Source organism: Phyllobates terribilis, unplaced genomic scaffold (assembly GCF_046119375.1).
Source record: "Phyllobates terribilis strain yellow unplaced genomic scaffold, ASM4611937v1 Scaffold_8__6_contigs__length_399053987, whole genome shotgun sequence".
NCBI classification, from domain to species: domain Eukaryota; kingdom Metazoa; phylum Chordata; class Amphibia; order Anura; family Dendrobatidae; genus Phyllobates; species Phyllobates terribilis.
In genome coordinates, this window is record NW_027362768.1 from 261,511,551 (window position 1) to 261,526,961 (window position 15,411).

Here is a 15,411-nt window from a genome sequence, read left to right on the forward strand (position 1 = left end):
GTAAATCGGTGCTTTAAATGAATATTGATGTTGTACCTTGCTGAAGTCTGTATCTGAAGCCAAGCGGGCATAGCTGCCACTGAAAAGGCTCTAGGATATTACATGTGTAACATTCCTGCTAGCCACTGAGATGGACTATGTTATAAGCAGTTTATGATGTGTAATAAACTGCTGGACTTCATATTACCAGAAAACGTTGCATGTGTGTTTTAATTGATCCAGTGAAGTGAGTGCCCCTCAACATGATCATTAGCGCTACCTTACAATTGGTGGAGAATGTGGGCAACTGCAGCCTGGTTGCTAGGGGTAACGGCACAGGATGACGAATGTGGATGCAAGCATCTTGCTGTGGCTCAGCGGGGCCACGAAGATTAAAGCATCTGGCTGTAATTCGGCGGGGTTGCGAAAATTGTCATCACACTCAAACCTGGTTTGCTGTGGCTTGGTGGGGCCACGAAAATTTTCCAGGGAGAGCGGTGTGAAGTGTCTAGTGTGAACAGTGTACCGCGATGGCTATTAATGGAGCAGTATCCCCAGACATAAGGGAGAAGTGGTTAGATGTCCAGCTGCAAACGCTCTTCAGCAAAATAGAGTTTCCTGTAGAAATGCAGGAGCAGATAAAGTTGGCTGTGAAGGGAGCAGCAGATGAGACTGAAGCTGTTGAGCGATTAAGGTGCCTGTTAAAGTTACAGCAACAGGACATGGTGCAGGAACGGCAGGAGCTGTTAGCACCGTACAGAATGGCGGCAGCAGACCATTCCTTGAGTTCTCCTGGGGCGCCAGTACTGTCCCAGAGTGGCCGGGGAGGTGGTAAGAGATGTTGTGAACTGGGTCCTAAGACTATCGCGTGTTTTTTTTTAAAAAACCCCCCTACAGGTGTGGTTGTCCCAAAGGGGGCGGAGTCTCAAAAGAGGGTGGAGCATAGAATACCAAAGTTGGTTACTGATTGTGTGTTGGTACCGCCTAAAAATGACAATTCAACCGTTAATAACTGGGTAGCTCCAGTAGAAGGGGTTGACATCAAAGTGGGGGGTGACTTGTTGGTCCACAACACCATGGGAAGTGACACAGACCCCACAACTGATGGTGACACTATGAAAGTAGAAAGAGAGTTCAGTCAGGAGGAGCTAAACGAGGTGAGAAAGTTCCCCTCTCGTCGTCGAAGGCGCAAGGGCCACAAAAAAGTTGCTCCTGTAGCCTTTGCTGAAAGGGTAAATAACAAAAATGCAATGCTGTGTGCCTTTATTCCGAGTGTGGATCCTCCTTCAGAAGCAGAGGAGATCAGGATGGAAGAGGAGGTGTCGTTGCCAGTAGCAACCTCCGGTACAGTATCAGACAACAAGGAAGATCAGGTGGAAGAGTTGGATGCAGTTCTGCAGATTTGTTACAAGCAGGATGATCTACTGAGACAGAAGGATCAGGAACCAACAGCCCTGAAAGAAGAGGTGACCAATCATGACCAAGAGCTGGAGCCTATCAAGCAGCAGTATCAGAGTGACATGCAGCAAGTAAGGAAAAACATGGAGAACGTATTCCCAGACCAGCTGAGCCTGGAGTCTGAACGGCAGAAAATAAATCAGGTTGGGAGGAACTTGCAGCGAGAACTGGAGGAAAGCAGCGAGGAAATCAACAAATGGAAGGAAATGTTCCAGAAAAATAAAGAGGAGATTTTTCAGTTGAAGCTTGACAAAGCGGAGTGTAAAGATGAGTTGTGCGAGATGAAAGATCGTTTCTCCCTGGTAAAGTTAGAGCTGTACCAAGTGAAGAAAGGCTCTGTGGATGCGGAAGAAGCAGAGGTCTCAAGAAAGGAAGTGCAGAGATTTCAGGAGCAGGTGAAGCAGCTAATGCAGGAGAACCAAAGGCTGGATGAGGGTCTACATCAGAGGGATAGGGAGCTATCTGCCTTAAAAGGGGAGCTGCAGAATGAAGTTTCTGGACGTGATCAAGACCTAGAACAACTGCACGAACAGTTCGACCGGGAGCTGTGTGAATCCAAGAAGGAGTATGGTGAACTCATGAGGGAGCTGCAGCAATTCCAGGACCAAGTAAAGCCTCTAATGCAGGAGAAGGAGCGGCTGGAGGACTCTCTGTACCAGCGAGACCAGGAGCTATCCGCCCTGAAAGAGGCATTAAAAGATGAAGTGTCTGGTCACGACTGTGAGGCAGATAAGATGCGTGAAAAATTCAGTAGGGAACTGCAACAAACTAAGAGAGACTATGAGGATCTCCTCAAGGTTAAGGAAAAACTAGAGGATGATAAGGCGGATTCAGAGCACATGCGCCAAGTGATTGAGACTACTCTACAGGACACCCGTGATGAGAATGATGATCTCCGCAGAAAGATCTCGGGACTGGAAGCTCGGATGAAGGAGCTGCAGACGTTCTGTGATGATCTCCAGAGGGCAGAGACGTGCCTTAAGGATAGAATCAGCAGGATGAAAGCTGAGCGGAAAAAGATGGAGGAGTCTATCGGAGAAGGGAGGTATGAAGCAAATGCCTCCTCGAATAATGTGAGCTTGGATGATTCGGTGGATGTAAGAGCCGAGATCAAGGAGCTCAAGGAGACGTTACAAGCCCATTTGAAGCAAGAGAAGCTTGAGAGACTGGCTGTCAAGAGCCGAGTGGGCGCATTGGAGACAGAGAGGTCTGAGAGAATTCTGCTGATAAAGGAGCAGTTGAAGCAGGAAGAGCTTCAGAGATGGGTTGCTGAGAGGCGAGTAGCTGAGCTAGAGAAAGAAGTTGTCGAGCTCAAAGGTCGCCTGGCAAAGTACCAATCAGTGAACGAGGCCTCCTTGGAGAAGGAGAAGGGCAAACAAATTGCGCTTAATCCTTTAAATCATGAGAAGGTGGACCTGAGGAGAGCTGAGAGAGTGTTAAAAGAAGATAAGTATGGAATGGAAGTTGTCAAGGCGAGAATTCTTGAGTTCATAGCTGTGAGGCAGCTCAGGGGAAGCATACAGGGTGAAGAAGCTGAAAGTCAGTTGTCCCTGAAACCTGAGCCGAATGATCGTCTGGAAACCACTGGTGAGACAGAAACATCTCGGTACAAGTGCTTCATAGATGTACCCGAAGATTTGAGAGAAGAATGCACCAGAGAGTCAGTGCATGAAGAGTTTAAGAAGGCCGTGGGAGCCTGTAAGGTGTACTCGACCTCAGAAGCTAAACAGCTGGTGGTCCTGTCCACAACCGAAGTCACAGTGAAGAGGGTGGCTATCCTAAGTGACATGCACTGGCGATGTGTTCGCATGAAGCGGTTTGTCCGGTTGAATACGGAACAAGCCATTAGACAACTGGAGCTTATGAGAAAAGCTCAAAGTCTGCAGGAAGAAGTCATCTGGGTGCCTCATGCTCTGGTAAGAAAGCTCATTGGGAGAAATGGCCGAACCATGCAAATGATGGTAAAGAAGTCTGGTGTGATAAAAATAAGCAGTCCACGTGATCATCAGGACTGGATACCGGATGAAGACGGCATGGTGTCATTCTCTGTTGCAGGCACAGAAGAAAATCTTGCATATATTCGAATGCTGATGGAGTACCGAGTGACCTACCTGCGAGAAGTAGAACAGTTGAATCTCGCCAGACTGCGAATAGAAAGACAGCGTCGCCTGAGCAGCAGAAGATGGCAACCGTCAATAAATTATGAGACCAGACAGAGAAAGGGCCCCCTAAATATTAGAACAGCTACAGCAGAAGTTAGAGACCTTTCAGGATGTCCTGAGGGTAGTGAGACCTCCAGTAACTCAGGTCTGAGAGGCCAATGCAAACGTCCCAATAGAGTACGAGACAGTATGGAGTCAGACCGGACCTTAGATACAAGCGCAAGTGAGTCGCACTGCTGTATTGACCGCTGGGAGCGGAGGAAGTCTGACAAGGTTACGACTAGGAAATGTGACTTGACGAAGTTGGAGACAATGACGGATGGTAGGTCCCTAAGGAATGGGCTAATGTTGATGACTAATGTTCCAGGGGCTGAGCAGCGCAAATGTCAAGTACATGGTCTCTGTATGAACTGTGGGTTATAATGTGATTATGTATATTATGTGTTCAAACCCAGAAGTTTGAACAGGGGGGGATATGTAATGCAGCGGCTTGCTGCATTGCCAAAATGTCAGAGGGGGTGTGTTCTGGCTGACCACGTACCTCCCCTTCAGGTGACTGATCACATGACTGTGACATCATCACAGGTCCTGTGCGCACAGAAGGATATATAAATCCTGGTGGTTTTTGAAACAGTCGAGAACCTGGTCCCTGTGTCTGGGACACCATTAGCCTGGAGAGGCAAGAGGCCTGGTCCCTGTGTCTGGGACACCATTAGCCTGGAGAGGCAAGAGGCCTGGTCCCTGTGTCTGGGACACCATTAGCTTTGAGAGGCAAGAGGCCTAGTCCCTGTGTCTGGGACACCAGTAGCCTTGGAAGGTAAGAGGCCTGACCCGCCAAAGGTAAATTGGTGCTTTAAATGAATATTGATATTGTACCTTGCTGAAGTCTGTATCTGAAGCAAAGCGGGCATAGCTGCCTTTTCAAGGCTCTAGGATATTACATGTGTAACATTCCTGCTAGCCACTGAGATTGACTATGTTATAAGCAGTTTATGATGTGTAATAAACTGCTGGACTTCATATTACCAGAAAATGTTGCATGTGTGTGTAAGGGGGAAGACAGGGGTGTAAGTACTTTCAGAGCAAGAGATCCGGAACTGCTGGGGCCGTAGCTCTTGTTGCAGGGGGAAGACAGACTGCAAGCAGAGGAGTCATGTGACAGGGAAGCAGGGGGTGTGGCGAGAGAGAGAGCTGGGAGGTCAGGAGACAGAGGGACTACTGGCGTGACGAGAGAGAGGGAGAGACGTGGACGTTTGCGCAGGAAAGCAGAGCTGAGTCCTGTGGAGCAGAGCAGTGTGAGAGGGTCCAGGCTCCTGGCTACAGGACTAGGAGCAAGGGATCCGAGTGCAGTGGACCGGAGGAGTCAAGCTAACCATAGGGAGAAGAGATGCAGGGTCCGTGGAGCTGAGCATGTGAGGTGCCGTGTTATGGACTAGGGGCTCAACGGGTAAAACCGGAGACCGCCCACTGCCGCCAGAAGATGGAGCATTGTTTGGGCGGGGAAGCCTGAAGACAGCGTCACCAGCACCAGCTGGCAACTGCCTTGTAGAGGATACAAGTCAGCTAAGTGAAAGGTCGTTTGTTACCGGTTTGACTCTGCTACATCTAGTTAAACTGTAAACTGTCAGTTACAGACTAATACCTGCTATTTCCCCATATTTTCCCCTGTTACTCCCTGCGTGGAGATTCATCTTGTTATCATAAACTTTCCCTGTTTATTAACCCTGTATTGGCTGTTCTGTGCTTCTGTGTCACTGCATCTAAAGTAACTGTGTTACATTTGGCGTAGCCGGCAGGATGCAGTCGTTAGACACAGACACTGCAGAGCAGTCGATCCTGGGAGCCCCTAAATCTAGCTTGCCGCAGGGGGGCCATGCTCAGCAATCTCCCAAAGTTCACCGGGGATAATATGATGCTGTGGGACTGGATTGAGAGAGTTAGGAGTATGTTACGTATGCACCCGATGACCCCAGCTATGCAAGCCGAAATAGCCTTACTGGCCCTGGACGGCGAGGCCCGACAGTCCGTGATGTACCGCCCTCCCCATGACCGGGATACTGTAGAAAAAGTGGTGCGGATACTGGAGGAAACGCATGTGGATCCCACCAATGTAGGAGAGCTGAGGATACGACTGTTTCACCAAGTGCAGCAGGAGGGGGAGACTGTGATGCAGTATGTTAATGCCTTACAGAGGGTGCATGCCTATATCACTAGAATAGACGACATGGGGAATTTGGGAATGGGCCCCCCTGACGTGATCTTAAGGGACCAGTTTGTAGCAGGCCTCACGGATGTGCAGCTGAAGCAGGCCTTGCGGGAGCGCCTGCGCGCCAACCCACGTATGAATTTTCTAGAAGTGGGGGCGGAGGCACGTGTGAGAGAGCAGGAGATGGGGGTGACGGCCCTGGCAGGGATGGTCCGGAGTAATGAGGTACCCACCCCGCCTGCAGCTGAACCGGAATGGGCTCGAGAGATGCGGAAGGAGATACAGGAGATGCGGGATGAATGGTCCAGTCTCAAGAAGACCCCTGCCCCGACACCAGAGATACCCAGATCGATTGCCCCAGTTATGGAAAGAATTGAATTCAGGACCCTCTCTGCAGGAGAGTTCCATAGAGGAGGGAGGCAGCCCTATACAGACAGAGACACGACCTGCTGGAAGTGTGGAGGCGCAGGACATTAAGCCAGGGACTGTGCTAGCCAAGGGCGGCCCCTGTCGCGACAGCCATTAAACTAGCGGGCTCTGTGTTCGGGGGACACAGCATGGAGCCTGAGGAAGGGGAAAGAAAAAGAGGAAGTCCCAAGGACCTAGTTTCACTGCCTGGTTGACACGGGATCCCAGGTGACTGCGATGACAGAAGCCTACTTTCAACAGCGATTTCCAGAGATAGCGCGGCCTGAATGGGGACCAGTAATTAGACTCATGGCAGCTAATCAATTACCCATCCCGGTCGCAGGGGTGGTGTGGATGAAGATACGAGTGTATGGAAAAGATGTGGGAAAAAAAGGAGTCGTCCTGGTGGCAGGGGGAACCAGAAGTGGACCCCTGGTGACCCTCGGAATGAATGTGCTGAAAGAGATCAGGCAAATCCTGCTTAGTGAGCCAAAGGAGATTCCTCTAGACCAGTGGGACCCGCAAACTCCCCAAAGGAGGGTCTTCCAACAACTAATCCGAGCTGCCCAGGCTCAGGAGACGTCGAGTGAAGGGAAGATCCTGGGGAAAATAATAGTGCCTGCACGGGCCTGCACACCTCTTGAGGGGGTCGAAGTTCAGATAGAACCAACATCGATGGACAAAGTACCCCCCGGACTCTTGGTGGCTCGGACACTGGCCACCATCCAGGTTGGCAATGTTATAGTGCTGTGTGTTAATCTGGGTGAAGATGATCTCACACTCCCTCCCAGGGCGGAAATAGCCCAGATTCTGGGAATGCCAGAGAAGTTGGTGCGACCTGATGTGGTACAGCTGTCCGCTGTACGAGGAGACCCCTGGACTCTGGCGGTCACCGTGCCGCCGGAACCCCACCTGACTAGTGCGAAGGGGGGACGAAGAATCCTAGAACGAATGCGGGCTGAATTGACGGGACTTACACCTTGACAGGTGCAGCAGGTTGAGGATGTGCTTGAGCGGTACCAGGAAGTCTTTGCTCGCCATGAGGATGATTTTGGTTGCACCGAAGCCATTACCCACGAGATTCCTACTGGGAGCGCTGCCCCAGTGCGGGAGAGATACCGGCAGATACCTCCCCAGATGTATAAAGAGGTTAAGGAGATGCTACGCCATATGTTACAGAATGGTGTGATACGGGAGAGTCAGAGTCCGTGGGCATCCCCGATTGTCCTGGTCCGGAAGAAAGATGGGACCCTGTGGTTCTCTGTGGACTATAGACGACTGAATGCCTGTACAGTACGGGACTCTTACCCACTACCCCGAATCGAAGAGTCCCTGTCGGTCTTAGGGAAGGCAAGATACTTCTCCTCCTTGGATCTGGCCAGTGGGTACTGGCAGGTGCCCGTGGCCAAACATGACCGTGCGAAGACGGCGTTCATATTACCCATGGGACTGTTCGAGTTCAATCGGATGCCCTTCGGCCTAACACCCCCGGGACGTTCCATCGTCTGATGGAGAGGTGCCTGGGCGATTTGAACTTCGAGGCGACACTGATTTACCTTGACGACACAATTGTCTATGCTACCACCTTCGAGGAGCACCTCCAGCGACTGGAGCAAGTACTGAGTCGCCTACAGAGTCATGGCCTAAAGGTGAAGCCCAAGAAGTGCCACTTGTTCTGCAAACAGATAAAATATCTCGGTCATACTGTGTCCAATGAAGGAGTCAGGCCCACTCAGGAAAAGGTGGCCGCCGTACAGGAGTGGCCTACCCCGAAGACAGTGAAGGACGTTCGGGCCTTCCTGGGACTTGCCAGGTACTACCGAAGATTCGTGAAGAACTTCACCCGCATAACCAACCCATTGCTGGAGCTACTTAAGGGAGTGCCGGCGGGCTCCAAGAATCAGGCGATTCGGTGGGGAAGCAGCCAGGAAGAGGCCTTCCGTGCTCTAAAAATGGCCCTGACCGAGGCCCCAATACTTGCCTATGCGGATTTCTCCCAACCCTTCATACTCCACACTGATGGGAGCCTACATGGTCTGGGAGCCGTGTTATCCCAAGTACAGGAGGGGAAGGAGCACGTGATTGCGTACGCAAGCCGCTCCCTTCACGACTCCGAGAGGAACCCAGATAATTATAGCTCTTTCAAATTAGAGTTGCTGCCTCTGGTTTGGGCAATGACCGAGAAGTTTGCGGAGTATTTGTCCGGGTCCGAAGTACTGGTGAGAACAGATAACAACCCGCTGGTCCACCTGGAGAATGCGAAATTGGGGGCCCTGGAGCAGCGGTGGGTGGCCCGCATGGCCAGGTACCGGTATAAGATCGCCTACTGGCCTAAGGCAGAGAATACTCATGCCGACGCCCTCTCCAGGGTGACATATGAACGGCCTGATCATGACCGCGATGAAGATTTGGAGGCGGATGAGACCCTAGCTTCCGAAGTTTCGTGGGACCGCTGGCTGCGGAACAGGGACAGATCGGAGAGACGTCGGAAGAACAAGTGCTAGGACGGCCAAGAGATGACTGGATCCGACTTCAACAGACTGACAGAGAAGTTGCTCAATTACGTCAATGGGTGGCTTTGCGGCAAGTCCCCAGTCGAGAAGAGAGGAGTACCCTGTCCTCGGCGCATTTCGTGTATGAACATTGCCTGGTAATGACAGACCAATTCACCAAGTTTGTGGTAGTGACCCCGACCAGAGACCAGACCGCCGAGTCAGCTGTACAGGCCATCTGCCGAAACTTCATTCGGGTGTACGGCTGCCCAAAGAGGATTAATTTCGATCAAGGCGCCTGCTTCCAAGGCCGGGTGATGGAAGAGCTGCACCGGTTGTACAAGATTGAGAAGTCACGGACTACTCCTTACCACCCTCAAGGAAATGGTCCGACTTCAACAGACTGACAGAGAAGTTGCTCAATTACGTCAATGGGTGGCTTTGCGGCAAGTCCCCTGTCGAGAAGAGAGGAGTACCCTGTCCTCGGGAGCACTGAAAATGCTGGGACAATGGGAGAGACTGTGTTTACGAGACGGGCTGCTGTACCGACGGGTGCAGCTACTGCGAGAGTTCGGGACCACCTGGCAAGTGGTGATCCCAGAGAAGTTGGTCGGAGTAGTGGCTAAGGAGGCTCATGAATGAGGGGCTCACTTCGGACCAGAGAAGACGTTTCAGTGGTTGCAGAGGCTGGTGTATCATCGCCGACTGCGAGCAACAATAGAAGACACTTGTCAAATATGTCGGAGCTGTGAGCTGGTAAAGCCCCCGGAGCAGCGGGTCCCCATACAAACTATTGTGACTTCTGCCCCCTTGGAGGTGCTGATGATCGACTATTTGACTGTTGGACCGGCGCATCTCGGGTATGAACATTGCCTGGTAATGACAGACCACTTCACCAAGTTTGTGGTAGTGACCCCGACCAGAGACCAGACCACCGAGTCAGCTGTACAGGCCATCTGCCGAAACTTCATTCGGGTGTACGGCTGCCCAAAGAGGATTAATTCCGATCAAGGCGCCTGCTTCCAAGGCCGGGTGATGGAAGAGCTGCACCGGTTGTACAAGATTGAGAAGTCACGGACTACTCCTTACCACCCTCAAGGAAAGGGGACCTGTGAAGGCTTTAATCGGACACTGATCCAAATGCTCCGCACGTTGGAGGAAGATTGGAAGGTACGATGGCCTGAGTTTGTGGCTGAGCTTGTGTGGGTCTACAACAACTGCGTGAATAGTACGACGGGGTTCACTCCTTATACCTTGCTGTTCGGACGAAAGGGGCGAGAGATCACCGAGTTAGAGCTGGACCCCGAGGAGGACTACCCACGGATGAGCGTGTCTTCCTGGGTCCGAGAACATCGGCATCGACTGCAGACCCTCCGACTGTTGGTACAACAAAGTTTCAGGATCTCAAACATCATGAGACATTGCCTCTTCGAGGGACAGCTCTGAGGCCCGGGGAGTGGGTGTTGGTTCGGGACAGGCGGTCCCGGGGCAAATTGAGTAGGCAGTGGGATCGGACACCGCACCGAGTGAAGCGCATGATTCGCGCTAAAGGACCTGTGTATGAAGTTCAACCCGAGGGGACTGAAGGAGCCCCTACCAGAGTGGTTCATCGTAGTATGCTGCGACCCTGTCTGTCAAAAGATGACGAGGGTTGAGAAGAATCACCTGCTTCTAGAGAGGGACCTGTCACAGTTGCCCCAAGCCACGATGTGGACGAAGAAGAGTTGCTGATTCTACCTCTGAGCCCCAGCACTCGATTACCTGCAGTCCCCAGTGCAGGTGGCGAGGGAGCAACATTGGTTGAAGCCACCGGGCAGGCGGAGATTGGAAATCCGAGTGACCCTGCACCCCCCATCTGTCAAACTGAGTTACGCCGGTCAGAACGGACAACAGCAGGAGTGCCTCCTCACCGTTACGAACAAGATCAACTCATATGGTACCGTATCGTCCAGGAAGTCCAAGAATGTGAACGTTTGATGAAGGAACTCTCGCCCGTGGAATGGCAAGTTAAAGGAGAGCGGGAGTGTAAGGGGGAAGACTGGGGTGTAAGTACTTTCAGAGCAAGGGATCCAGAACTGCCGGGGCCGTACCTCTTGTTACAGGGGGAAGACAGACTGAAAGCAGAGGAGTCATGTGACAGGGAAGCAGGGGGTGTGTCGAGAGAAAGAGCTGGGAGGTCTGGTGACAGAGGGACTCCTGGTGTGACGAGAGAGAGGGAGAGACGAGGACATTTGCGCGGGAAAGCGGAGCTGAGTCCTGCGGAGCAGAGCAGTGTGAGAGGGTCCAGGCTCCTGGCTACAGGACTTGGAGCAAGGGATCCGAGTGCAGTGGACCGGAGGAGTCAAGCTGACCGTAGGGAGAAGAGACGCAGAGTCCGTGGAGCTGAGCACGTGAGGTGCCGTGTTATGGACTAGGGGCTCAGCGGGTAAAACCGGAGACCGCCCGCTGCCGCCAGAAGACGGAGCATTGTTTGGGCGGGGAAGCCTGAAGACAGCGTCACCAGCACCAGCTGGCAACTGCCTTGTAGAGGATACAAGTCAGCTAAGTGAAAAAATTGTCGTTTGTTACCGGTTTGACTTAGCTACATCTAGTTAAACTGTAAACTGTCAGTTACAGACTAATACCTGCTATTTCCCCATATTTTCCTCTGTTAATCCCTGCGTGGAGATTCATCTTGTTATCATAAACTTTCCCTGTTTATTAACCCCGTATTGGCTGCTCTGTGCTTCTGTGTCACTGCATCTAAAGTTCCTGTGTTACATGTGCTTTAATTGACCCGGTGAAGTGAGTGCCCCTCAACATGATCATTAGCGTTACCTTACACCGGATTCTATACACTGGGTTTTCTCCTCCTTGGCAGTGATCACCGGCGCCTCCGCCTGCCTCTGGTCTTTGAATGACAGGTCACTGCTAAGATTTCAAACAGAGGAGGGAGGTCATTCACAGATTGGAGGCAGGTGGAGAGGCTGAGAATCACAGAAAGGGAAGAGAAGACCCAGTGTACAGTGCATCCCCTGTGCACCAAAATCTAATTAGAATAAAAGTTCACTTGTTGATGAAAGAAGAACAAAAAAGAGGATTTCTTCACCAAAAGTATTAATTTAATCAGTAGTATAGCGCCATTACAACCATGTTTTACTTTACAATACAAAACTGTGCTGACTGGTTCTCTTTAACATACAGTATATAAGACTATGGAGATTGCACTGCTGTAATACAGATTCCATTTTAAACTCCACATTCTCTAAATTTAAACAATTGCCATTTGGCAAGAATAATGGTCACATATTTGCACATATCAGTTGTAGATTTTTTATTTAAGTAACAGGTAATATAAACCTATTACACTTTAATACAAACTTCTGTAACTCACCTTTTTGAGATTTAAATTCAGAACAAAGGAACTGTGCTTCTTCTGTCACTCTCTCCTCCAGGGATTTCTTGCCCATCCCAAAGTTTCTAAGTGCTGTCAAGGCAAACCTTCTTTGTTCTTTCCATGATCTCCCATAATGTGCCAATACTATGCCTAACATACAAAATGTTCATTATCGAAGTAATACGTAGAACTTTTAACAGTTTCACATATCGACCAACTTGATTTATTCAGGATAAAAGTTAAATGTTTTTAGAGAATGGTATCGTCATTGATGATCATTCTGGTGTGATAATATTGGCACTAAGTTTTCACCAATACCTATTGATGCTATGGAATAATTATGTGGTTACTTGCATGCGCTGTAAACATGTAAATGTGATTAAGAAAATAATTTGTAGACTTGGGCAGGAGCTGAGTACGTGTTTATAGAAATCATTTTATTTCCTGAATATTTTTCCTAATTTCTGACAATTATAATTAATTTTACCTATTCACAACCTTGGATAGTGGGATAGTGTTATGTTTAATGTGGCACCGCATCCACAATTGTGGTGATTGCATTAAGGTGCCTGCTAATTCTCACAGCCTATCACAGCATTTTTCAGTGTTTCAGGCAATCAAATTGCAATCAAATTGCCTGAAACACTGAGTAGTATAATTGGTGCTGTAAGAGCACTGATCATAGGCTGGAGCCTAGCAACCACGGCGTCACCAAGGCCAGCTCTGATTGGTGCAATCGGACGATGACATAAATCGCACCAAAGTGCAGAGACACTGTCTGACCCCACGATAACAATCTGGGCTTCCTCATTCCAGTTTAGGGACGTTGTAGAGCGGTCATTGTGCTGATCTGTCATGCTGTGCTGGGCTCTGTGGAGCCGCAGACTTTTTCAAGTCTGTGTCATCACTTCTGGTGTCCCTGCTGCTGCTGCTGAAGAATAAAGATGTCCCTGATCCCTTCCTGATCTTTCCTAAGCCACTCCAATCTCCCTCTCCCCTTTCCCCCCTTTTTAACCCTTTCCCTCTTCGCACCCCCCATTCTGCCGCCGAGCGCTGATCAGTACTTGATTGCTCATTTTTTTCAGTTTTTTCTTTTTCGTGCGTCTTGCAGCCACTGAGCGCTGATCAGTGACGCAAATCACTGATCTGCACTCATGCTCACTGTTTTCCAGGACTTTCTTTTTTTGTCCCTGTCTATTTTTTCTCCCCATCTCTTTGCATCACCTGCGTGCATGCATCCTGTAGCTGCCGAGCGGCCTGATCAGTGAAACAAATCACTGATCTGCACTCAAACTAGCTGTTTTCCACAACTTTTATTTTTCCTTACTCTCCCCCCCTTCGTGTGTGCATACTACTGCCGCCGAGCTGCTGATCAGATGCACATCACTGATTGGCACCCATGCTCGCTTTTGGCAAGGCCTTTTTTTTCCTATTTTTTTTAACCCCTTTTTGCTCCACATCTGTTCATGCGTCCTACAGCCGGCAAGAGCTGGTTGGTGACGAACATCACTGATCGGCCTCCAGTTGTTTTTTTTCTTTTGTGTGTGAAAAAAGAACCTAAAAAAAAGTAATAAGTAATCTGTGTCTACTACAGTATTTTTTACTGAATTGAGTTAGGGTTACTGTCAGATAGTAAAAAGTAAAAAAAAACATAACAAAAAAATTACATTTAGATTAGTTGATAGGATTTTTACTGAATTGAGTTAAGGTTAGTGTCAGATAGCGCAAAAAATTAAATCACATCCGTGCGTCCATCCTACAACTGTAGAGTGCTGATCAGTGATGCACATCAGTGATTAACCTCCAGTTGTTTCCTTTTTTTGTGTGTGAATAAAAGAATAAAAAAAGATTTAGTTTAGTTGATAGGACTAAATTAGAGACAGTAAAAATATACCGCAGTAATAGGCATCTACTACAGTATTTTTTACTGAATATAGTCAGGATTAGTGTCAGATAGTCACGGGCGCTCAGTAATTTATTTTTTTTTACTGATGTCCGTTTAGTAAGTTTGTTTTTTATTTTATTGAATTTTTTATCTTTTATTATCTTTATCTTTTTCTTTCTAGATTGTTTGTTTACTTCTTTTTTTTCTCTTCTAAATAAAAAAGTTCACACTAAGTACTCACACACATGAATAAAATTTGGTACACACAAGCACCGCATACATGAAAAAATGTCGTCCTGCTCGTTTCAAACCCTGAATTCAGCGGAGGAGGTATACTCCTTCCTTGCCTCTGACACTGATAGTGAGGGAAAGGATCCCCCCTTCCTATATTTTTCCTCCTCTTCCTCAAGTGATACTGAACCTCCACACAGATGCCCTAGGACAGAAAATGAACCAGCGCTCAATGTTATGGACTTCTCATGGACCTCACTCACCCGCATATTATGAGCCACTGATTCCTGATTTTGTGGCACAATCAGAAATCAAATTTGACACCACCCACCTCACAGAAATAGACTTTTTCAAAGTCTTTTTCTCTGAGGATTTTGTAACCTCTTGGTGGACCAAACAAATTTGAACGCTCAGCAATTTTAGGTACAAAACCGCCCTTCATCATTTTCTATCTGGACCCCTGTAGACACAGTAGAATTAATGACTTTTTGGGAACTGGTCCTTCCCATTCGGTTATTGAAGAAACCAGAACTTCGGCAATATTGGAGTGATGATGTTTTATACAACACTCCAGTGTTCCACATGGCTATGACAAGTAAAAGATTTTAAGAAATCCAAAAATGTTTGCATTACATTAATAATGCACAGTGCCCTCTCCGAGATGAGTTTGTTGAGGTGTACGCTCCCCAAAGGGACATCTGTGTGGATGAGCCCCTAATACATTTCAAGGGGAGGCTCAAATTCTGGCAATACCTGCTCAGTAAGAGGGCCAGATATGGAATTAAGCTCTACAAACTGTGTGAGAGTACCTCAGGGTACACCCACAGATTTAGAATTCATGAAGGGAAGGACACACGGATTGAACCCCCTAAATGCCCTCCTGTCCTTGGAGTGAGTGAGAAATTTGTGTGGGATTTGGTGCACCCACTGCTGGATCAAGGTGATCACCTCTACGCAGACAAATTTTATACCAGCATCCCACTCTTCAGTCCGCCTGTGTGAGCTACCACAATAAGAAGGACGCTAATTGAGTAGCTGCTCAGAAAGGTTGAGATCAGCGCCTAAGGTAGTGACAGCATGCTGGTGGTCTAGTGCAAGGAGAAAAGTCATGAGATATTTCAGTTTTTCTTTTTTAATAAATTTGCAAAAAATTCTACATTTCTGTTTTTTTCAGTCAAGATGGGGTGCAGAGTGTACTTTAATGAGAAAAAAAA

At 48.8% G+C, this 15,411-nt stretch overlaps 1 protein-coding gene across 1 annotated transcript in view; it reads right to left on the minus strand.

Annotated features, from left to right (window-relative positions):
• LOC141157211 (cytochrome P450 2D15-like) overlaps window positions 1–15,411 on the minus strand; it is a 550,445-nt gene that overhangs the window by 312,237 nt on the left and 222,797 nt on the right. The window contains exon 3 of the mRNA XM_073644200.1: window positions 12,079–12,231. Coding sequence (XP_073500301.1) covers window positions 12,079–12,231 — 153 coding nt within the window. The remainder of the gene's footprint in view (window positions 1–12,078; window positions 12,232–15,411) is intronic.